Source organism: Salmo salar, chromosome ssa14, assembly GCF_905237065.1.
Source record: "Salmo salar chromosome ssa14, Ssal_v3.1, whole genome shotgun sequence".
Lineage (NCBI taxonomy): Eukaryota > Metazoa > Chordata > Actinopteri > Salmoniformes > Salmonidae > Salmo > Salmo salar.
The window spans coordinates 61,690,290-61,715,843 of record NC_059455.1 but is presented as its reverse complement, the minus strand read 5'-3'; the positions used below and the strand labels follow the sequence as shown (position 1 = coordinate 61,715,843).

Below are 25,554 nucleotides of genomic sequence, written 5' to 3'. Positions count from 1 at the left end.
GCCTCAGCCAACAGAGAACGATCGGGGATCTGAGCCCACACGTTGACACTCACAAAAAAAAGGGGTTTGCACCAATCATAGCAAATTTGTCAAATTAGACGCAAAGGAAGGTGACTACTTTGGGTCATCTGCTTTCGGAGCATGTACCACAATTAATTTCAGAGAGTTCAGGATAGCATAATGAAGCATAGAAGCAAAATGAGTTGACTGTCTGTCATGGGGCCACTGCTTTAAGCTGGTTAAAGCCTGCAGATAAATAAAGGATTGTCATAAGTCTTAATTTGCTATATTGAAGAAATTCATGAAAAATTAAATGAGCTTTTTGGTCTTAATTTAAGGTTAGGGTTGGGCATTATGCTTAGCAGTGTGGTTAAGGTTAGGTTTAAAATCAGATGTTATGACTTTGTGACTGTGCCAGCTAGGGATCACTCTGCAGAGCTCCCTCCAGAACAACATTCATGACGATATAGGTGTGTATGCAGACAATCGACCACAAGTATTACACATTCTTCCAATATCAGAGCTTGCAACATTTGGTTACATGAGCTTATTTTGCACGTTTTGAAGTTAGGGGTGTCACAACATCTATAAATGTAACTACTTTCGCAGTAAGATATTTTTTCCCAACCATCCATTTCATAAATGGGAGAAATTAGAGAAAAAACATGGTTGTGTTTTGCTCTACCTCGGGTAGGGGCATCTCAAAAACTAAACCCCTATTTGAGGATTGGCCACTAGCCTACTAAACCCCTTTTGAGGATGAACCCGGAGGCTACGCTGCAGTTTTAACCCCGGCTGCGACTCCCCATCTTATCCCCGCTGCAGAATGGGTGGATACGGAGGGGAGGGGAGGAGGGAGAGCAGTAAATGAGATCCCGATGAGATGCCAAGGTGTGTTAGCGTCAAGGCGTGGGGAATGAGAGAGCGGCCACGAGGTCCAGATTGACTGCGTGAGGAGGGGAAGACACCTCGCACTGCCTACAGGGCCCACACTCGTATTAGTTCTCGTTAACTAAGCCTGGGATGTGAGACGCATGGTAATGTGGGGACGCACACATACACACACACACACACACACACACACACACACACACACACACACACACACACACACACACACACACACACACACACACACACACACACACACACACACACACACACACACACACACCTAGCCTATATGTGCACGCAGAAATCTGAGGAGAGACAAGAAACACAAATTGACACAGAGACAAACACAGAACTACACATAATGATTTCAAAAACATGAACACACAGACACACAAACAGACCAAAAAGACATTCACTACCAGGCATACATTATGAAGATCCACTAAAAAGCACCCAGAAAAAAGACACACTGAGAAGCTGTATGTGACAACCCACACAAGGGCTGCATTCATACAATTCTGATTGTTTGCCCAATTATTGACCTATAAGATCAGAATGGCTTACCTTACTGTGACCCTTTAAGTAAAAAAAGGAAAAAAAAGAAGTGTAAATCGGGCATTTCATTCTTATTAGGCCAGGTAGGAGTATGAACGTGGCGAATTATCTCTAATAATACAGATTGGATGGAGAGGAAGCGGAACAACAGACAGAGGCAAATTCCCCCCCTGTGGCGAGCCCCACTTACAGGGCTGCCAAACCCAGCCTTCAGAAACACATTGCTTTCACAGCAATTCATTGCTGTCACAACATCAAATTAGAACAGAGCTTCCAAGCCAACCGGCCAGCATTCAGGGGAAACGACTCAAGCCACCGACACAGAGCCGTGTGTGTAAAGCGCTCTACAGTATTATAGTACTCTCAACATGTATGCGTGTACACTCTGCGTGTGTATGTGTGCATAAGTATGCAGAAAGACCGTGTTCGTGTGTGTACAGTAAGAAAGCTTGTGTGTGTGTGTGTGTGTGTGTGTGTGTGTGTGTGTGTGTGTGTGTGTGTGTGTGTGTAAGCAATAATGACATGTGCATCTGTGTATAAACCTGCACCGCGTAACTACACTGAACAAAATGTACTTCACAACCGAAGAATTTCTGCACAAACTGTCAGAAACCGTCTAAGGGAAGCTCATCTGTGTGCTCGTTGTTCCTCACCAGGGTCTTGACCTGACTGCAGTTCAGCGTCGTAACCGATTTCAGTGGGCAAATGCTCACCATGGCACATTGCTGGAGAAGTGTGCTCTTCACGAAATAATCCCCGTTTCAACTGTACCGGGTAGATGGCAGCTAGCGTGTATGGTATTGTGTGGTTGAGCGGTTTGCGGACGTCAACATTGTGAAGAGTCCCTCATGGTGGTGGTGGGGCTATAGCGTAAGCTACAGACAGTGAACACAATTGCATTTTATCAATGGCAATTTGAATGCTCAGAGAAACCGTGATGAGATCCTGAGGCACACTGTTGTGCCATTCATCTGCCGCCATCAGATCATGCTTCAGCATGATAATGCGCGGCCCCATGTCGCAAGGATCTGTACACAATTCCTGGATGCAGAAAATGTCCCGGTTCTTCTATGGCCTGCATACTCACCATACTCACCTGGATCGACGTGCACGACAGCGTGCTCCAGTTCCCGCCAATATCCAGCAACTTCGCACAGCCATTAAAGAGGAGTGGGACAACGTTCCACGATCAACAGCCTGATCAACTCTATGCGAAGGAGAAGTGTCTCAGTGCATGAGTCAAATGGTGGTCCCACCAGATACCTACTGGTTTTCTGACCCCCTACTTTAATTTTTAAAAGGTATCTGTGACCAACAGATGCATATCTGTATTCCCAGTCATGTGAAATCCTTAGATTAGGGCCTAATGAATGTACTTCAATTGACTGATTTCATAGAGTTCATATTTTGTTTAGTGTATGTGTGTACAGGTGTTTTTGGAGAATCTTCCGGCAAGAATGCAATATTTTTTCTAGATTTGAATAAGATATACCAGAAGCCCCAGCTCTCATTGTATGTCGCCGCTGGGATGACGTAGCATCAACATCCGCTGTGATATCTAGTGGAAACCTAGGGTAGCAAAGTTTGACTTTGTGGCTGTGGTAACTGGTGACAACCCAACAGAGTCCAGAAATTTGAGACTGTGGACGCCGATGCGATAACAGTTATGGGCAAGATTGAAGACAACTCTATAACATTTGAGCAACAATGTCTTCAGAACATGTACAATTTGTTTTATACTCATTGTAATACTCACGTCAGCCAGAAAGGTAGCTAACGTTAGCTAGCTAGCTACCTTGACATTGCTAACTTAGCTAGCTACATGGTTGATAATAGCTACCGTGTATTTCCTTGCCTGGTAAAATATAGCAATATGATGATACGCATTAGTTATCACCCATGTGTAAAAAAAACTGTGGAATAGAATGAATTGACTATCGTAACTCTGCGTTCATGGAAAAAAAAACATGGGAACCTAACTAATAACATTACTGGGATGGCCCCTTGATTCTCCAGAGCTATGGCTATGAAGACGTGTATGGACTGTAGAAGTGTTATACATGACTCTTCTGCATGAAAATCCTTATCGTATATACACTACCGTTCAAAAGTTTGGAGTCATTTAGAAAATGTCCTGGTTTTTGAAAAGCAAAGCACATTTTTGTCCAATAAAATAAGATTAAATTGATCAGAAATACAGTGCAGACATTGCCACGAAACTGAAGGTCTCGTACAACGCTGTGTACCACTCCCTTTACAGAACAGCGCAAACTGTCTCTAACCAGAATAGAAAGAGGAGTGGGAGGTCAAGTAAGAGGACAAGTACATTAGAGTGTCTAGTTTGAGAAACAGACGCCTCACAGTCCTCAACTGGCAGCTTCATTAAATAGTACCCGCAAAACACCAGTCTCAACATCAACAGTGAAGAGGCGACTCTGAGATGCTGACCTTCTAGGCAGAGTTCCTCTGTGCAGTGTCTGCGTTCTTAAATTTTTTTTTTTTTATTGGCCAGTCTGAGATATGGCTTTTTCTTTGCAACTCCACCTAGAAGGCCAGCTTCCTGGAGTCGCCTCTTCACTGTTGACGTTGAGACTGGTGTTTTCGGGTACTATTTAATGAAGCTGCCAGTTGAGGACTTGTGAGGCGTCTGTTTTTTAACCTAGACACTAATGTACTTGTCCCCTTGCTCAGTTGTGCACCGGGGCCTCCCACTCTTTCTATTCTGGTTAGAGGAAGTTTGTGCTGTTCTGTGAAGGGAGTAGTACACAGCGTTGTACGAGATCTTCAGTTTCTTGCCAATTTCTCACATGGAATAGCCTTCATTTCCCAGAACAAGAATAGACTGACAAGTTTCAGAAGAAAGTTCTTTGTTTCTGGCCATTTTTAACCTGTAATCGAACCCACAAATGATGATGCTCCAGATAATTAACTAGTCTAAAGAAGGCCAGGTTTATTGCTTCTTTAATCAGCACAACAGTTTTCAGCTGTGCTAATATAATTGCAAAAGGGTTTTCTAATGCTCAATTAGCCTTTTAAAATGATAAACTTACACAACGTGTCATTGGAACACAGGAGTGATGGTTGCTGATAATGGGCCTCTGTTCGCCTATGTAGATATTCCATAAAAAATCTGCCGTTTCCAGCTACAATAATCATTTACAACATTATCAATGTCTACGCTATTTCTGATCAATTTTATGTTATTTTAAGTGGACAAAAAAAAGTGCTTTTCTTTAAAAAACAAGGACATTTCTAAGTGACCCAAAACTTTTGAACAATAGTGTACATAAAAGACCATGTAGTGAGCACTACAATCACGAGTGTTGTGTACATGTTTTTTTCTGTTGGACTCCAGTTTTAAAAGAGCCGCAGACCGTCGAGGGGCACAGGCAGGGGTGCACAAAGAATTGGACAGGAAGACCTCGAAAGGGCTGCCCGACCGCAAGAAGAGAGGGTGGCCGAGATGAAAGTTAGTAAAAACCTTTCACTTGTGGTACTGTTAACCCTTTTCACAACATTATAATCATATCACAAAACACTTGGCTGCGTTCTGTAATTTCATGTTGCTTCTTATCATTACAGACTAAATTGCAAGCGCTGTCCTTTGAAAAAAGAGGAGAGGTGCTGGGTAGTGAATCTGGACATCTATCCACCTGTAGGTGTGCTAATTTGAAGTGTAAACCGTCAAGAGCATAGATATCCAGGAAAAGAGAACAGTTTAGTAAATCATTATAAAACCATTCCAAAAGTACAATCACGATGACTAGATGCTAGATTTAAAAAAAATGCACAAGTATTGTTTCTCAGACAAGTTTATTGTTGCCCACACAAACTTCCATATTTATATGATTTAAATGTTAGGTTGTAGGCCCACCTCTCCTTGTAGCCCCACAATTCTGAGTACTACGTAGGTTTTCACACTTCCCGGTCCTTCCCAGGTCAAAGGTGGACGTACTGCACCTTGTTGCGTGGCGACATCTCCTCAAAGTTGTAGCAGCTCAGCCGTTGTTGGTGGTGGCACTTGAAAGTGTCTTGGGCCATCTAATTGGGAGCCCGATCTTCTCACTTGTCTCTGAAGTTCTGGGATGTCGGTGTAGTCCTTTGCAGTTTTCAATACGCAGACACTTCACCTTCAAGACTTATTGTAGAATCTCCTTTAGCTAAAAGATGCCAAATATTATTCAGCGACTCTCAGGCAGACTAGGGGCACACTATTGTTACTGTTGCATCACGTTGGATGACCACTAGCGACTTATTGGAGCTTTTGAACATGAAAAAAATACAAAAAGTGACATATTGCAGCTTTATTAAGCGAGATTGTGTGTGTATGTGTGTGCATGTGCGTGCAAGTAACAAAGCTATATGTTCGTATGAGCAGCATATGTGTGTTTGCCTGTTTGTGTACTGAATTTCAAAGATTTTACTGTGTTACAGTTCATATAAGGAAATCAATCAATTTTATTAAAATCATTAGGCCCTAATCTATGGATTTCACATGACTGGGAATAAAAAAAAAATCAGGTAGGGGTGTGGATCAGAAAACCAGTCAGTATCTGGTGTGACTACCATTTTCATTTACATTTACGTCATTTAGCAGACGCTCTTATCCAGAGCGACTTACAAATTGGTGCATTCACCTTATGATATCCAGTGGAACAACCACTTTACAATAGTACATCTATATATTTTTTGGGGGGGAGGGGGTTAGAAGGATTACTTAATCCTATCCCAGGTATTCCTTAAAGAGGTGGGGTTTCAGGTGTCTCCGGAAGGTGGTGATTGACTCCGCTGTCCTGGTGTCGTGAGGGAGCTTGTTCCACCATTGGGGTGCCAGAGCAGTGAACAGTTTTGACTGGGCTGAGCGGGAACTGTGCTTCCGCAGAGGTAGGGAGGCGAGCAGGCCAGAGGTGGATGAACGCAGTGCCCTTCTTTGGGTGTAGGGATTTGCCTCATGCAGCACGACGTCTCCTTCGCATAGAGTTGACCTAGGCTGTTGATTGTGGCCTGTGGAATGTTGTCCCACTCCTCTTCAATGGCTGTGCGAAGTTGATGGATATTGGAGGGAACTGGAACATGCTGTCATACATATCGATCCAGAGCATCCTAAACATGCTCAAATGGGTGACATGTCTGGTGAGTATGCAGGTCATGGAAGAACTGGGACATTGTCAGCTTCCAGGAATTGTGTACAGATCCTTGCGGCATGGGGCCGTGCATTATCATGGTGAAACATGAGGTGATGGCGGCGGATGAATGGCACGACAATGGGCCTCAGGATCTCGTCACGTGCATTCAAATTGCCATAGATTAAAAATTAAATTGTGTTCGTTGTCCGTAGTTTATGCCTGCCCATACCATAACAACACTGTCACCATGGGGCACTTTGTTCACAAAGTTGAGATCAGCAAACTGCACACCCACATGCCGCTATATACGTGGTCTGCGATTGTGAGGCCGGTTGGACGTACTGCCAAATTCTCTAAAACAATGTTGAGGTGGCTTATGGTAGAGAAATAAACATTACACTCTCTGGCAACAGCTCTGGTGGACATTCCTGCAGTCAGGATGCCAATTGCACACTATCTCAACTTGAGACATCTATGGCATTGTGTTCTGTGACAAAACTGCACATTTTAGAGTGGCCTTTTATTGTCCCTAGCACAAGGTGCACCTGTGGAATGCTGTTTAATCAGCTTCTTGATACCTGTCTGTTGGATGGATTATCTTGGCAAAGGAGAAATGTTGACTAACAGATGTAAACAAATGAGAAATAAGCTTTTTGTGCACATAGAACATTTCTGGGATCTTTTATTTCAGTTCATGAAACATGGGACCAACACTTTACATGTTGCGTTTATATTTTTGTTCAGTGTACATGGAATGTGTGTTTGCGCAGCCTGGCTCAGCTGTGCTGAGCCACTTCCAGAACTAACCCTCGCCTGGGGGACGTAGGCGATTATGTGCTCTTCCTCCTCTGAATCCCAGCACCGATTAGGATGCTTTACTGGACTCACCTGAGCCAGCCCTGCCTGCATCAGAGCCAGGCTCAATACCTCACAACCAGAGAGAGGGAGAGCCCACTGGCCAGACTACTTTACTGTGTAGGTAGAGAGGGGGCATCAATAAGCCAGCTTTCTCACGTTGCCTTCAGTGTTGAAGTATGAGAGTTTGTAAGGGAACGAGACAAAGGAAACCAGTTACTCTATGCAAGTGTTAGCCAGAATACATTCTTACCCTACGCTTGCTTACTTATCTTCTAAGTCTTTCCAAATAGATTATCAACCAATTAGTAGGCAATTCCAACTCATAATTGCTTAAAATCACATGATGCACACCGATGATGTCATTGGAAACACTTATCTTCCTCTATTTTTCTTTTTACTACAAAACATTGAAACATGCCATTTTCACATTCGTTGATGTTGGGGTGGTGCTGGAGATTATGAATATTATGTAGAATATTTTAGAAATGTCCTTTGAACTGAACTTTGTCCCACTCAAACAGCTGAAAATGTCACGTGCCTCAGTCGACAACGTTCAGGATGCATTCCGCTATTGACACCTTTTGCATCATGTGCAATGTCTCAGGAGAAGGAAAAAACAGTGACAGATCCTACAGGTGACGCAGAAAGTCGGGTAAACAATACTTTCCTGTGGATATTTTAATCTCCACTTCCCCTACCGTCAAAAAAGGACCAACAGTACGGACAACCGGTGAAGTGTAAATATCTGTTTAATTAACATTCTGGCTTGTAGAGACTCTTGCGTCTGTTTTTAGAGCGACTTCTTTCAGACTGAATATTCATGGGGCATCCATGGTAACAATCGGATGTTTAGCCAAGTCGACATTGGGTCGGAATCTATTCTGGCTGTACAAGTGTCAGATTAGAGGACAGCAATGTTTCCTTTTCAATCTGGTTAACAATGTAAATGCTGAGATGTAGCTTTGTGCTGAAATATTTTTGTTGTCGACAGTAGCCTAACACTTCCTGACATTTAAGCGATTTTTTTTTTAATGCTTTCCAGACGAATATTTAATTAACAGTGGGCTACTTTTAACAGCATGCTCATACAAACTACAACATCATTACAATGTTGATGCAAGACTACTACAGACCAAATGTAACGGTTTCCGTTCAAACTCAAAATGAGAAATGGACGCAGTTTGTAACAGTACGATTATGATATACACTTGCTACAAGATAACAGTTTTGTGAATCCTTGTCCGAAGTCGGTGAACAGTACTTGACACCTCGCTTTTCATTTTTACTTACATATCCCAACATTTTCATCTATTTGTGTCCACATGTTTAACTGTCACTTGGCTACTGAAAAGAGATGCGTAAAGCTAGCAGCTGTTTGAAATGGGGGGGGGGGAGAAAAAACATATAATAGGTTCCACATACCTTCCTCAGCGTGACAGCCCTTGTTTCCATTCAGCAATAACATCCAAAGCACCGAAATTAGCGTTTTAAAAAGCTCCATGTTTGACGGTCCAGCTTGGCGAAGCTCTGGTCATCTCTCTCCCGCTCGCAACACACCACTCCGATGGTAGAGCCGTCCGGGCTAGTGCGAACTCCGCTCACTACGTGGCTTATTTCATATCTCGGGGGAGGGTGTTGTGCATCGGATTGACATCATGCAAGTGCAATGAAGGAAGATTTCGAAACGAGGGTACAAGAAAGTCGCCTATCAAAGCGCACTGAAATGAATCGCAATGCCAGATGTTTTCACTAGTCGAATTTTCCCCCTCTTTGTGAATTTTTATTTTTTATTTTTTTCTCCACCTCGCCTTTGATTAAACTAAAGTAATGGCAGTGTTGTCTTGGCCTGTCGAACCTTCAGCTTTCAATGTGGGATAGGTGAGCGAAAGGCGAACCATAATATTTAAGAATCTTTCATTTAATGATTGGATTATATACATTTCGATGAAATTAATAGACTTATTAGATCTAGATAATGACTGGAAGGAAGCGAGGGGAACGCAACATCGAATGGCTAGTAAAGATGTTGACTAGTTGAATCATTAATTAATGGAATAATTGTTCAACACTATTAGCTGACATTGGTCATTTTTTTTTAATGTCCAATTTTGAAAAATCAAATGACAGACTAAGCCTTGTATTATTCAGTAGTATGTTGAGATATTGTAGTAGCCTATAGACTGCGTTAAGCCTACACTGTGTTCACTGCAGGCTGTGTATACTTTTGGAGTAATGATTGCCAAAGGAAAGAGAGAGAGTGAAGGAAATTGGATACAGTTTCACTGATTTGCATCCTGTACAAAGAAATACTGATGCTGCAAATAATTTGAGCTTATTGTATTGACATGTGTGGGCCAAATTGAGCATGTTATTTTTTCAGCTGAGGAGGCAAAACAGTTCATTGGTCTTAGTCAACAGTAACATTTTTGCAAACAGACCAAACTGATGAGGTGAAACAGGTTGTATCTCACAATTTAAAATCAATGTATCTGCATGACAGCTAAAGGCAGACGTTGTGGACTTCTAAACCTTTTTCATTTTTTATGTAATCCTCTGCAGTGTTATGGTTAAGCAACCCCCCCGCCAGTTGCCAGCTCAATAGCATTGGTACAAAGAGTTTTTCTAAAACCTGATAACACAAAAAGACATAACACAACTAGTCAAATATCATGCTTGGTAGAAAGGAAAGGCTTTCATCCCAGCTTTAAAGTACAGAGGCAAAAACACTCTGATTTGGATCAGAAACAGTTTAGTGATTTAGCATGTTATTGTCATAATTATTTAATGCCTGCACAATTACAAAGCTTGGTCTGTGTCAAAATGCTTGTATGAATAAACATAAATTATTTAACAAGTTAAATCTAACAGGGTGGACCGATAAGGGATTTACAATGCATAGACTGCCATAAATCATTAATCTAAGGAATTGCATGACATTTGGCACTACTTTGATATAACGCAGATTCTGCTATTTAGCTACTTTTCTGACTTTAATTCCCTCCTAATGAAACAGCAAATCAACACACATGATGTTCCCCTAAGCAAGGCCTGCCAGACATAATCAAATCAAATGTTATATACACATGCGCCGAATACAACAGGTGTAGACCTTACAGTGAAATGCTTACTTATAAGCCCCTAACCAACAATGCAGTTAAATAAAAAAAAAATAGGAATAAGAATAAGAAATAAAAGTAACAAGTAATTAAAGAGCAGCAAATAAAATAACAATAGCGAGACTATATACAAGGCGGTACCGGTACAATGTGCGGGGGCAACGGTTAGTAGAGGTAATTGAGGTGATATGTACATGTAGGTAGAGTTATTAAAGTGACTATGCATAGATGATAACAACAGAGAGTAGTAGCGGTGTAAAAGAGGGGGGGGCAATGCATATAGTCTGGGTAGCCATTTGAATAGATGTTCAGGAGTCTTATGGCTTGGGGGGTTGAAGCTGTTTAAGAAGCCTCTTGGACATAGACTTGATGCTCCGGTACCGCTTGCCGTGCGGTAGCAGAGAGAACAGTCTATTACTAGGGTGGCTGGAGTCTTTGACAATTTGTAGGGCCTTCCTCTGACACCACCTGGTATAGAGGTCCTGGATTGCAGGAAGCTTTGCCCCAGTGATATACTGGGCCATACGCACTACCCTCTGTAGTGCCTTGTGGTTGAAATAGGTTTTCCGTGCTCTCTTCATGACGGTCTTGGTGTGCTTGGACAGTGTTAGTTTGTTGGTGATGTGGACACCAAGGAACTTGAAGCTCTCAACCTGCTCCACTACAGCCCCGTCAATGAGAATGGGGGCGTGCTCAGTCCTCCTTTTCCTGTAGTCCACAATCATCTCCTTTGTCTTGATCACGTTAAGGGAGAGGTTGTTGTCCTGACACCACATGGCCAGGTTTCTGATCTCCTCCCTATAGCCTGTCTAGTCGTGGTGTCATCGGCAAACTTAATGATGGTGTTGGAGTCATGCCTGGCCATGCAGTCATGAGTGAACAGGAAGTACAAGAGGGGACTGAGCACGCACCCCTGAGGGACCCCTGTGTTGAGGATCAGCGTGGCGGATGTGTTACCTACCCGTACCACCTGTGGGCGGCCCGTCAGGAAGTTTAGGATCCAGTTGCAGAGGGAGGTGTTTAGTCCCACAGTCCTTAGCTTATTGATGAGCTTTGAGGGCACTATGGTGTTGAACGCTGAGCTGTAGTCAATGAATAGCATTCTCACATAGGTGTTCCTTTTGTCCAGAAGGGAATTGGCAGTGTGGAGTGCAATAGAGATTGCATCATATGTGGATCTGTTAGGGCGGTATGCAAATTGGAGTGGGTCTAGGGTTTCTGGGATAACGGTGTTGATGTGAGCCATGACCAGCCTTTCAAAGCACTTCATGACTACAGACGTGAGTGCCACTGGTCGGTAGTCATTTTGGCAGGTTACCTTAGTGTTCTTGGGCTCAGGGACTTTGGTGCTCTGCTTAATAAAACATGTTGGTATTACAGACTCGGACAGGGAGAGGTTGAAAATGTCAGTGAAGACACTTGCCAGTTGGTCAGCGCGTGCTCGCAGTACACATGCTGGTAATCCCTGCGGCCTTGTGAATGTTGACCTGTTTGAAGGTCTTACTCACATCGGCTGCGGAGAGCGTGATCACACAGTCTTCCGGAACAGCTGGTGCTCTCATGCATGTTTCAGTGTTTTTTGCCTCGAAGCGAGCATAGAAGTAGTTTAGCTCGTCTGGTAGGCTCGTGTTACTGGGCAGCTCTCGGCTGTGCTTCCCTTTGTTGTCTGTAATGGTTTGCAAGCCCTGCCACATCTGACAAGCGTCAGAGCCGGTGTAGTTCGATTCGATCTTAGTCCTGTATTGATGCTTTGCCTGTTTGATGGTTCGTCGGAGGGCGTAGCGGGATTTCTTATAAGCTTCCGTGTTAGAGTCCCGTTCCTTGAAAGCAGCAGCTCTAGCCTTTAGCTCAGTGCGGATGTTGCCTGTAATCCATGGCTTCTGGTTGGGCTATGTACGTATGGTCACTGTGGGGACGAAGTCATCGATGCACTTCTTGATGAAGCCAATGACTTATGTGGCGTACTCCTCAATGCCATCGGAGGAATCCCGGAACATATTCCCGTCTGTGCTAGCAAAACAGTCCTGTAGCGTAGCATCTGCTTCATCTGACCACTTTTATATTGATTGAGTCACTGGTGCTTCCTGCTTTAATTTTAGCTTGTAAGCAGGAATCAGGAGGATACAATTATGGTCAGATTTGCCGAATGAAGGGCGAGGGAGAGCTTTGTACGCATCTCTGTGTGTATAGTAAAGGTGGTCCAGAGTTATTTTCCCTCTGGTTGCACATTTAACATGCTGATAGAAATTTGGTAAGACCGATTTAAGTTTCTTTGCATTAAACTCCCCGGACACTAGGAGCGCCGCTTCTGGGTGAGCGTTTTCCTATTTGCTTATGGCGGAATACAGCTCATTGAGTGCAGTCTTAGTGCCAGCATCAGTCTGTGGTGGTACAGTATGTAGACAGCTATGAAAAATACAGATATAAACTTTCTAGGTAGATGGTGTGGTCTACAGCTTATCGTGAGATACTCTACCTCAGGCAAGCAAAACCTTGAGACTTCCTTAGATATTGTGCGCCAGCTGTTATATACAAAAATACATAGTCCGCCGCCCCTTGTCTTACCAGCCGCTGCTGTTCTATCCTGACGATACAGCGTATAATCAGCCAGCTGTATGTTGATAATGTTGTTGTTCAGCCATGACTCCGTGATGCATAGGATATTACAGTTTTGAATGTCCCGTTGGTAGTTTAATCTTCCGCGTACCCTTGTAAAACTGACCATCCTACCTATCCTCGACTTCAGCGACGTCATTTACAAAATAGCCTCCAACACTCTACTCAACAAATTGGATGCAGTCAATCACAGTGCCATCCGTTTTGTCACCAAAGCCCCATATACTACCCACCACTGCGACCTGTATGATCTCGTTGGCTGGCCCTCGCTTCATACTCGTCGCCAAACCCACTGGCTCCAGGTCATCTGCAAGTCTGCTAGGTCAAGCCCCGCCTTATCTCAGCTCACTGGTCACCATAGCAGCACCCACCCGTAGCACACGCTCCAGCAGGTATATCTCACTGGTCACCCCCAAAGCCAATTCTTCCTTTGGCCACCTCTCCTTCCAGTTCTCTGCTGCCAATGACTGGAACGAACTGCAAAAATCTCTGAAGCTGGAGACTCATATCTCCCTCACTAGCTTTAAGCACCAGCTGTCAGAGCAGCTCACAGATCACTGCACCTGTACATAGCTCATCTGTAAATAGCCTATCCAATCTACCTCATCCCCATACTGTATTTATTTATTTATTTATTTATTTATTTATTTATCTTGCTCCTTTGGACCCCAGTATCTCAACTTGCACATTCATCTTCTGCACATCCTACCATTCCAGTGTTAAATTGCAATATTGTAATTACTTTGCCACCATGGCCTATTTATTGCCTTACCTCTCTTATCCCACCTCATTTGCACATGCTGTATATAGATTTTTCTACTGTATTATTAATTGTATGTTTGTTTATTCCATGTGTAACTCTGTGTTGTTGTATGTGTCGAACTGCTTTGCTTTATCTTGGCCAGGTCGCAGTTGCAAATGAGAATTTGTTTTCAACTAGCCTTCCTGGTTAAATAAAGGTGAAAAAGAATTTAAAAAATATGTTATTTTCCAACGATTGCACGTTTGCTAGTAGAATGGCAGTGGGAGTTTATTCGATCGCCTACAAATTCTCAGAAGGCAGCCTGTCCTCCGGCCCCTTTTTCTCCGCCTTCTCTTCATGCAAATGCCTGGGATCTGTTTCCTGGGTGGCAGTATGTCATTCATGTTGGGCTCGGCGGACTTGTAAAAGGGCAAAAAAAGGATTCTGCCAGTTCGTGGTGAGTAATCGCAGTTCTGATGTCCAGAAGTTATTTTCGGTCATAAGAGACGGTAGCAGTAACAATATGTACAAAATAAGTTTAAAAAAGAAGTTACAAACAACGCAAAGAAACAAACAAAAAACACAATTGGATAGGAACACGTAAAACGTCAGCCTTCTTCTCTGGCGCCATCTTGATCCATCTTAAACATACAAATGCACTGTAATAAATGTAATAAGTCGTCTGCACCACACGCTCACATCCTTTCCCCCTATCACACACACACACACACCCTTCTCAGCACGAAGATTACCACCCACAGACTGATCCCCTCAGCAGGGGGGCAAGCCAGACCTCCAGACCTGATGAACTTGTCCACTCTGGTCATAAGTCAGGCTGCACAGACACCAACCTCTACCCCCAACCACACTTCCACCACTAACACAAAACCAGCAAACCCTCTCTAATCACTTGCAATGGCTCTAGGCATACAGCACAATCAACAATAGATGCACACCTCTACCTTTGTGTGTATATGCGTGATGTAACTAGATGTCAGCCCCCCCCTTACTCTTTATATAAAAACAGAGGGAGGCGGCATAGAGAAAGTCACTTGCCCTTTTTTTGTTCTATAGTCCCCCCCCAGTCATTCAAGCGGCAGAGGAAAAAGAGGAGAAAAAATGATCGTTTAAGACGCTATTAGGAGGGGGAAGAGATTTTAATGTGACACTGGAATCACTGCTTTGTAAATGTTCCGCTAATCTCTTAACAACCTCTGGGGGATGAACATTACACAGGGGAGGAGGAGGGGGTAAGGGCTATGAGTCCCTGTTGTATTTTACGACTCAATGTGTTATTCCCAAACCACAGCCCTGGAAGTGGTGTCAGCTGAAAGGCATGAATGTGGTGCGCTGAGAGACCTTGCCTGCACACCGATTGACTGGCGACAATAAATATAGACTAGTCCAGGGCTCTCCGACCCCGGAGCGCTACGGTCCTGTAGGTTTTCACTCCAACCCTAATCTAGCGCACCTGATTCTAATAATTAGCTGGTTAATAAGCTGAATCAGGTTAGTTACAACTGGGGTTGAAATGAAAACCTACAGGATGGTATCTCCAGGAACAAGGTTGGAGAGCCCTGGACTAGTCATTTAAATGGACACTGGGGAGCCTCCGACATTGTCTAATGCTTTCTTCTGACTGGTGTTAAATGAATGGCCATTCAGCTGTGAGATGAAAAGTCAAGGACGATTCATCTCAGAGCCAGTTTATAATGGAATCAGATGGTAGATAGGATTTCAGTATCGCTGGCCAGATTTGTTTTTATAGCCATTGTTATCACTAGAACACTAGAGTATGTTATGATTTCTTGAAATAGTTAATAAGAAATGAATATTTCATGCAAATTGGCCTATAATCATTGTAAAAGAAATCATCAGCACTGTAGTAGGCCTAGTACATTCTATGCCAGCCAAGTTTGAAGAAAAACTCATGCTCGTCCCGAGGAGCTTCATGGGAGATGGGACAACCCGTGGGAGGGTGACAGTCACTGGCTAATGAGTACTTCCTGTTCTCATTAGCAGCGGGTTCCACAGCTGAAATGTCCCTCAAGGTTGTCCTTCCTGTTGGTGGCACATCGGGGGTTTCGGGACACAGCTGGTTTTCTACCGCGGGTTGTCTACTTTTCTACACCGGCACAACAATTACGGCTTGACACATTTGTCACACATTTTTAATAATGCATTCCAGCTCTGTTGTAACTTCAGTTGCGGTCCTCTCGCCAAAGGTTCGTTTTTAATCTGATCAGCACAGGAGGATATAGGTCAGAGCGAAGGCCTTAAAGAGTTGACAATGGAAGAGCAGGAAAGGAGGGAGGGAATTACAACACGATGCCAAAGTAGAAGTAGTGTCCGTGTGGCAGTTTGCAGATAAGAGCCATGACTAAGTAATCAGGAATAATGGTGTGATCCACACGGACACATTCCGAGATGCTCCGTCCGACCAGACCTCAGAGCATGCCAGGTCCGAGGCGACTCAGTGGGAAACGTAAGCCTCTCCGATATCCCGTTGCCATGGGGTCTTATTCCCACCACCCCCACCTCTATAAATATCAATAAAGATAGCGATGTCTGTTTTAAGTAATGATAAACAGAAAGGCAAGGCAGTTAGTCTCGCGGCTATGTGAAATGTGTGTCTTCCTGACTGTCAATTTTGTATTTAAATGTGAGTGTATATCTGGGGTTCTGGGGACGTTTATCGGTCGTGATGACGCTCCATGTAGGTGATGGAAGATTAGGGGCCGCCGCTGTTTCCAATTTATGGAGCTGACTTCAGACGGGCAGGGAGATGGAACAACAGTGCCCCCCTTCCCCTCCTTCATCGTCCCTCCTTATTAGAGTTCACTGGTTATCAATGAGAGGTCCGACATTCCCAATGTGTCCGAAATGAAAGCATCTCCTTTCTGTCCATTGAGACGTCGGCTACTATAACATGATGAAAGATTGGCAATTGGGTTTGAGTTGATGTTAAGGTAAAATCTTAGAGCCTACTCGTTATCTTCATACTTTGCCAAAGAGCATTATACTGCAAAATCATTATTGCTGAAAATAAATACATGTGTAGAGGTCTCTGAATAGGAAACTAAAGTGTGAACTTTAACACTGGTAAAGAGCAGGCCAACTTTGTTGGCACTGATCCAGTATGTGGCCTGCAGTATGTAACATGTTAACTGCTAGTTTTTGTCTTAATGATGCTGAGCCTTGCAGCCTTTCAAACCACATTTTAGAGGAATGTGCAATTTGTCTCCAGAGCAGGGACAGGAAGGGAGAAAGAAGGGCAGGAAAAATCAATTGCAGGGAATATGAGAAAGAGAGAAAGAGAGAGGGAGGGAGAGCGAGAGTGAAAAATGTGTTGATTTGTCAGCATGGGCTGGATGTCTCTGGACACGCCAATGAGAATTTATCATGAAAGACAAATTGCCTTGGTTGCAGTGGTATTCTCCCTGTGTGTGTGTGTGTACTGTACTTGAGAAATAATATATTTTTTTTAGCATTCTAGACTTGGTCATACATGATTACCTCCAAGGCCAAGTTGACCAATGACAATAATGACCTTATTGGTCGTTTAACCCATACCTTCCTGATAGCAACACAAGAGAAACATCACTCCTATTAGTGTCTTCATTGTACCCTACTACCTCAAAGCATACAGTGCATTCGTAAAGTATTCAGACCCCTTGACTTTTTCCCACATTTTGTCACGTTACAGCCTTATTCTAAAATGAATTAAATCGTTTTTTCCCCCTCTCATCAATGTACACCCATAATGACAGCAAAAAAAACGTTTAAAATAAACAAAAAAACATTTTTGCTAAAAAATAAACTTGAAATATTACATTTACATAAGTATTCAGACTCTTTACTCAGTACTTTGTTGAAGCACCTTTGGCAGCGATTACAGCCTTGAGTCTTCTTGGGTATGACGCTACAAGCTTGGCACACCTGTATTTGGGGAGTTTCTCCCATTCTTCTCTGCAGATCCTCTCAAGCTCTGTCAGGTTGGATGGGGAGCATCGCTGCACAGCTATTTTCAGGTTTCTCCAGAGATGTTATATCGGTTTCAAGTCTGGGCTCCGGCTGGGCCACTCACGGACATTCAGAGACTTGCCCCAAAGCCACTCCTGCGTTGTTTTGGCTGTGTGCTTAGGGTCGTTGTCCTGCTGGAATGTGAACCTTCGTCCCAGAGGTCCTGAGTGCTCTGGAGCAGGTTTACATCAAGGATCTCTCTGTACTTTGCTCCGTTCATCTTTGTCTCAATCCTGACTAGTCTCCCAGTCACTGCCACTGAAAAACATCCCCACAGCATGATGTTGCCACCACTATGCTCCACTGTAGGGATGGTGCCAGGTTTCCTCCAGACGTGACTCTTGGCATTTAGGCCAAAGAGTTCAATCTTGGGCTGGATTGACTTTAATCTTGGTTTCATCAGACCAGTGAATCTTGTTTCTCATGCTCTGAGAGTCCTTTAGGTGCCTTTTGGCAAACTCCAAGCGGGCTGTCATGTGCCTTTTACTGAGGAGTGGCATCTGTCTGGGCACTCAACAATAAAGGCCTGATTGGTGGAGTGCTGCAGAGATGGTTGTCCTTCTGGAAGGTTTTCCCATCTCCATAGAGGAATGTCAGAGTGACCATCTTGTTCTTGGTCACCTCCCTGACCAAGGCCCTTCTCCCCCGATTGCTCAGTTTGGTCGGGCGGCCAGCTCTAGGAAGTGTCAGTGATTCCAAACTTCTTCCATTTAAGAATGATGGAGGCCACTGTTTTCTTGGGGACCTTCAGTGCTGCAAAGATTTGTTGGTACCCTTCCCCTGATCTGTGCCTCGACACAATCCTGTCTCAGAGCTCTACGGACAATTTCTTCGACCTCATGGCTTGGTTTTTTTCTCTGACAACTGTGGGACCTTATATAGACAGGTGTGTGCCTTTCCAAATCATTCCAATCAATTGAATTTACCACAGGTGGACTTCAATCAAGTTGTAGAAACATCATGATCAACAACATGATCAATGGAAACAGGATGCACCTGAGCTCAATTTCAAGTCTCCTAGCAAAGGGTATGAATACGTAGGTAAATAAGTATAATACATTTCTAAAAACCTGTTTTCGTTTCATGATTATGCGGTATTGTGTGTAGATTAATTAATTTTAATTTAATCAATTTTAGAATGATGTAACATAACAAAATGTGGAGAAAGGGAAGGGGTCAGAATACTTTCGGAATGCACTGTACATACAGTCAGGTCCGAAATATTGGCACCCTTGATAAAGTTTGGCTGTACAGATAATGTATCTTAATTTGAGCCAGTTTCACACAGCAGGAAATAATCCTGCAGCAACAGGAAATGTGAATTGTTATGTATATTACTATAGTATAAAATAATATTCAAAATAGCTTAGTATTTGTTTTATTTATTTTATATAGATGCCATATCTTAATTCGATCATCCTGTTGTTGCAGGAATTTTCCTGCACGGCAGGAAATGCAAACTTGTAGTGCATTCAAGGTTTAAAAAGTATTCTGGAGTTTGTAATTTCCACTTAAAAATTTGACTTGATTTGCCCTAATGAAAAATGTATCAACCCCTACAAAAAAATGTAGATTAATTGTACACTGAACAAAAATATAAATGCAACATGTAACAATTTCAAAGATTTTACAATTGATATAAGGAAATCCGTCAATTGACGTTCAATTCATTAGGCCCGAATCTATGGATTTCACATAACTGGTAATACAGATATACATCTGTTGGTTACAGATACCGTTAAAAAAAAAGTAGGGGCTTGGACCAGAAAACCAGTCAGTATCTGGTGTGACCACCATTTGTCTCATGCAGAGTGACACATCTCCTTTGCATAGAGTTGATCAGGCTGTTGGTTGTGGAATGTTGTCCCACTCCTCTTCATTTGCAGTGCGAATTTGCTGGATATTGACCGGAACTGGAACACGCTGTCGTACACGTCGATCCAGAGCATCCCAAACATGCTCAATTGGTGGCATGTCTGGAGTATGCAGGCCATGGAAGAACTGGGATATTTTTTTGCTTCCAGGAATTTTATACAGGTCGTTGCGACATGGGGCCGTGCATTATCATGCTGAAACATGAGGTGACGGCAGTGGATGAATGGCGTGACAATGAGCCTCAGGATCTCATCACGGTATCTCTGTACATTCAAATTGCCATCGATAAAATGCAATTGTGTTCGTTGTCCGTAGCTTATGCCTGCCCATACCATAACCCCACCGCCACCATGAGTCACTCTGTTCACAACATTGCAATCAGCAAAACCACTCACTCACACAACGTCATGCTCGCGTCTGCCATCTGCCATCTGCCTGGTACAATTCAAACCGTGATTCATCCATGAAGAGCACACTTCTCCAGCGTGCCAGTGACCATTTGCCCACTGAAGTCGGTTACAACTACAGTTCGGTCAAGATCCTGGTGAGGACGACAAGCACCCAGATGAGCTTCCCTGAGATGGTTTATGACAGTTTGTGCAGAAATTCTTTACTTGTGCAAACCCACAGTTTCATCAGCTGTCCGGACGGCTGGTCTCAGACGATCCCGCAGGGGAAAAAGCCGGATGTGGAGTCCTGAGCTGGCGTGGTTAAACGTAGTCTGCGTTTGAGGCCGGTTGAAAGTACTGCCAAATTCTCTAAAACGACATGGAGGCGGCTAATGGTAGAGAAATCAACATTAAATTCTCTGGCAACAGCTCTGGTGAACCTTTTTGCAGTCAGCATGCCAATTGCACAAAACTCGAGACATCAATTCTAGCTCCATATCATCGATGATCCACCACAATATTTTACAGTAGGTATGAGAATTTGATGTGTTTGCGGACATTTTTTGATTCCAAAGAGCCTTATTTTCATGTCATCTGACCATAGCACCGGTTCCAATCCAAGTGCCAATGCACTTTAGCAAACTCCAGGCGGTGCTGTGGCATGAAAATGGAGCTCTTCAAGGCACGCCAGTGGTGGCCAAAGAGCCAGGAGGCTGAAACTTGGCCACAATCTTCCAGCAAGACAATAACTCCAAGCACACATCTAAATCCACAAAGAAATGATTAAATTGACCATAGAATCTACATTTTGCAATGGCCATCTCAGTCTCTGGACTTGAACCCCATTGAAAAGCTGTTATTTAAATTGAAGAGGGCAGTCCATAAGAGCAGAATAAGGATATCAAGGATCTGGAAAGAACCTGTATGGAGAAATGGTCTAAGATCCCTCCCAATGTGTTCTCCAATTTCATAAAACTTTTAAAAAAAATAAAAAAAATTATTTTTAAGGTTCTGTGTAATTATCCATACAAGGGGAAGGTACTGTAGTATTGTTAACAGTTGTGACAATAATTTGTAATCTTTTAATCTTTTTTTATATTTATGTGTATTACTTGTTAAACACAATCTCTTTCTCTGTGCAATTTGACTGTATGTACCTACCCACCTCAAGCAGGTTGACGTTTGTCATGAGTCTTGACCTGGAGGCAGAACTGAGCGAATTTTTTCTTGTATTTTTTTTACTATTTTTTTATTTTATATATATATATATATAAAAAAAAAAAATGTTTTACTTTTTTTTTTTCTCCCTTAGATAGGCCAGCTGTAAAGTCAAAATTGTCATATAATGTAAAAATGTATGAAAACAAAAAAATGTGGTCTTAATTTAAGGTTTAGGCATTAGTGGTAGCAGTGTGGATAGGTTTAAAATAAGATTTTATGACTTTGTGGTTGTGCCAGAACAAGATTTATGACAAACGCTAACCTGTCTGCCTTTAATCCCAATTCAATTATGTAGTACTTACATTTGTACAGGTACCTTGTAAATACATGATTGTAATGTGTGTGCCTGCCCACCCTACACTATAGTTACCATACTTACCAATGTAACAACCTTACCTGTTTTTACTGTAGCACCACCCAAAATGGAGAGAGAGAGAGAGAGAGAGAGAGAGAGAGAGAGAGAGAGAGAGAGAGAGAGAGAGAGAGAGAGAGAGAGAGAGAGAGAGAGAGAGAGAGAGAGAGAGAGAGAGAGAGAGAGAGAGAGAGAGAGAGAGAGAGAGAGAGAGAGAGAGAGAGAGAGAGAGAGAGAGAGAGAGAGAGAGAGAGAGAGAGAGAGAGAGAGAGAGAGAGAGAGAGAGAGAGAGAGAGAGAGAGAGAGAGAGAGAGAGAGAGAGAGAGAGAGAGAGAGAGAGAGAGAGAGAGAGAGAGAGAGAGAGAGAGAGAGAGAGAGAGAGAGAGAGAGAGAGAGAGAGAGAGAGAGAGAGAGAGAGAGAGAGAGAGAGAGAGAGAGAGAGAGACTTTGACTTTTTGTCTTTCTTTACTGAAACATTCTCATTTCATTTAAAACTCACCACCCAACCTCCCCCTTAAAAATAAAACCAAAAATACATCCTGTAATGCATACATGTACCATACTCACCTTTCCAGCAACCACATGATACAAGCCAACATCACAATACTCAAGACAATACCCACTCCTACAACCGTATATCCAAAACATCTTCCCCAGCTATACAGACAGCCCCCCCAACACACCATATCTCCTGAAACATCTCCACACTTTTTATCATTTTATAGAACTCAAACTCAACCCTAAGGCGCGCAGAGACCATCCCATTAAACAATAATAAAGGGTCTGTTATCCCCCCCACCTTTGACCCTGTTCCTCCTTGTTAGCCAAATAGCTAACTTTGCCTGAGCAAACAGAAAATTCAACAAAACACATTTTTCCTTCTCCTTACTTGAATACCTGTATCCCATTATGAACACCCCAACAGTAAAGACCACCCCCAACCTCTCACACAGACATTCCAACAGAGACATTAATGGCATTAATCTGGTGCACACAGAAAACACATGAATCACAGTTTCTTTCATTTTACAGAAATGACACTCCTGCCCGACTCCCGGTTCAACCCGTGCCAACCAGCTGTTAGTGGCCAGGGCTCCATGTAGAACCCTCCACTGGAGGTCCCCTGACCTCTTTGGTACTGGGGGTTTGTAGAGCCCCCTCCATCTAAAACCCACCATACTCTCCACCCCACATACCCCCTGCCACTGATGTGCCTTCACTCCTGTTAGGCTCCTAATGTTCCTCACCTTAACACAGAGGTTGTAGAGGGCTTTACCTCCCACCCCTTCAAACTCCCCCAGGCTCGGAGTGTTAAAATCTAACAAGTCCTCCAGACCCCCTTGCCAGTCTCCAGTCTCTGCCGTCACCTGCAGTGGCGGAAACATTGGTGGCCCCTCTCCCTTTGGCTGCTCAAACATCCCCCTTACCGGCTCAGACAGTGCCTCCTGGACCTCCTCCAGGAATCTCTCCAGCAGCCTAAGAGACGTTATTCCTGTTTGCTGTGCCAAGACTTCCGGGCTTTTCCACCCCTCCTCTCCCAGGAGTCTCAAGTCACCCAGCCTTTTTACACCCCCCTGCCATCAGTTGCCTCTGCAGGGTGGCCGACTGGACCGATCTCAAAGGGATGGCTGGGTTGTGGAAGATAGGCTCCTCCCACACCCACAGCCCAGGCTCCACACCCCCCTTCTCGTGTGTGCCTTAGCAGCTGCCAGGCCCTCAGCACCGCAGAGTAAAAATCGGAGAGACCTGCTGTACTCAGCCTCTCCAGCTTCATGAGGAACAGCTGCCGGTCCAACCCTAAATCTCCAGCTCTCCTCAGCAGCGCGCATGCTGGTTCCCTCCAGCCAACATCAGTATGGTACAGCAGTCTCTGTGCCGCCTTTAGCCGGAAAGCAGCCATCCTGCTCTCCAGTTCCACCAGGCCCTGTCCTCCTTCGTGGACGGTCATATACAACACCGCCGCCCTCAGCCAGTGATGGCCCGACCAGAAGAAGTCCACCAGCTTGCGTTGCAGGTCTGCGAGCAGACCGGCGGGGGGGTTGAGGACAGCCAGTTTATGCCACAGGGAGGATGCCACCAGGTTGTTAATTATCAGCACCCTCCCTCTATATGACACTTGGGACAGGAGCCACCTCCACCTGGCCAGTCTTGACACCACTGCCTGTGACAGCCCCTCCCAGTTCTTCCTGACCCACCTCTCCGAGCCCAGGTACACCCCCAACACTTTAAGCCCTTCACAACCCCACTGCAAACCCCTGGAAGCAGAGGAGGAGCCCTATCCCCCCATGCCCCACATAACAGAGCTTTGCTCTTGCCCCAGTTTACCTTAGCTGATGAAGCTCCCTCGTACACCTTCAGACTGGTCTCCAGTGCCTGCATATCTTGACCATCCCTGACCATCACAGAGACATCATCTGCATATGCTGACACTGCTATGCCTGTCACCACACCCATACCTGTCCAGCACACTCCCTGCAGTCTCCTGCGTAGCAGGCCTAAAAAAGGCTCAATGGCTAATGTGTATAACTGCCCAGATAGAGGGCATCCTTGTCTAATGCCCCGTCTCACCCAGACTGGCCTACTGAGCCCCCCTCCCACCTTAACCATACATGATGCCCCAGCATACAACAGCTTCACACAGGTCAAAAAACTCCTCCCAAACCCAAACACAGACATCACATTAAACAGATATTCATGGTCCACTCTGTCAAAAGCCTTCTCTTGATCTAAAGAGACCAGTCCAAAGTTCACATTAGAACCTCTCGACAAGTCCAACATGTCCCTAATTAAGAACAGGTTGTCCGTGATTGAGCGTCCCGGTACACAATATGTTTGGTCCTTATGTACTATCGAGTCCAAGTGGGACTTCAGTCTGTTAGAGAGGACCTTGGCAAATATCTTGTAGTCCGCACAGAGCAATGCCACAGGCCTCCAGTTCTTAAGTTCACACAAGTCCCTTTTTTTGGGCAGGAGAGTCAGAGCCGCCCGACGGCAGCTCATCGGCAACTCTCCTACCCCGATGCATTCACGCAACACGCAAAAGAAGTCCTGTCCAATTATTCCCCAGAATTTTTATAAAACTCCACTGGGAGTCCATCGACCCCCGGTGCACGACCGGGGGACATCTGGGTTACGGCCTCTGCCAGTTCATGGGACAACAGAGGAACGTCCAAATCGTCCCTCTGTGCCAGAGAGAGTTTAGGGAGTTCTGTGAACAAGACCTGAGCACACAAAGGATCACACTCTTCTGCCCTATACAATTCAGTATAAAACTCCACAGTCCGCTCCCGCATCTCACCCACCACAGAGGTCACCCGCCCATCAGACAGCCGTAGACAATGCATACCCTTGGCTTCACTGCTCTGTCTTTCCAAACCAAAGAAGAAGGAGCTGGGAGCATCCATCTCCTTGAGCATGGAGAATCTAGCTCTTACAAGTGCTCCCTTTGCTTTAACCTGGAAAAAACTGCCCAGGTCCCTGCGTAATTCAGCTAAATTAGCCTGGAGGCCTACATTGCCTTGCCCCACCATCTCTACCTCCATCTCACTAATACACCGCTCTAGTTCCCCCAATACTCTCCTAGCCTCTGAGGATGAGAGAGCTGTGTATTGTTGACAGAAAAGCCGAATTTGGATTTTCCCCACATCCCACCATTGGCTCAGAGACTCATACTCCTCTATTTGCTGCCTCCACCTTTCCCAGAAGGTCTGGAAACCTGCGCAAAAAGTGGCATCTTGTAAGAGCTTTACATTGAATTTCCAATAGGATGCCTGCCGGGGCCCTGGTG

At 44.2% G+C, this 25,554-nt stretch overlaps 1 protein-coding gene across 1 annotated transcript in view; it reads right to left on the bottom strand.

Moving 5' to 3' along the window:
• The window catches only part of LOC106570040 (ephrin type-A receptor 7), a 170,890-nt gene extending 161,815 nt beyond the window's left edge, over positions 1-9,075 (bottom strand). Inside the window, exon 1 of the mRNA XM_014141966.2 lies at positions 8,856-9,075. Within this exon, the coding sequence (XP_013997441.1) occupies positions 8,856-8,934 (79 nt within the window). The 5' untranslated portion in view covers positions 8,935-9,075. The remainder of the gene's footprint in view (positions 1-8,855) is intronic.
• Positions 9,076-25,554: the final 16,479 nt, after the last annotated feature.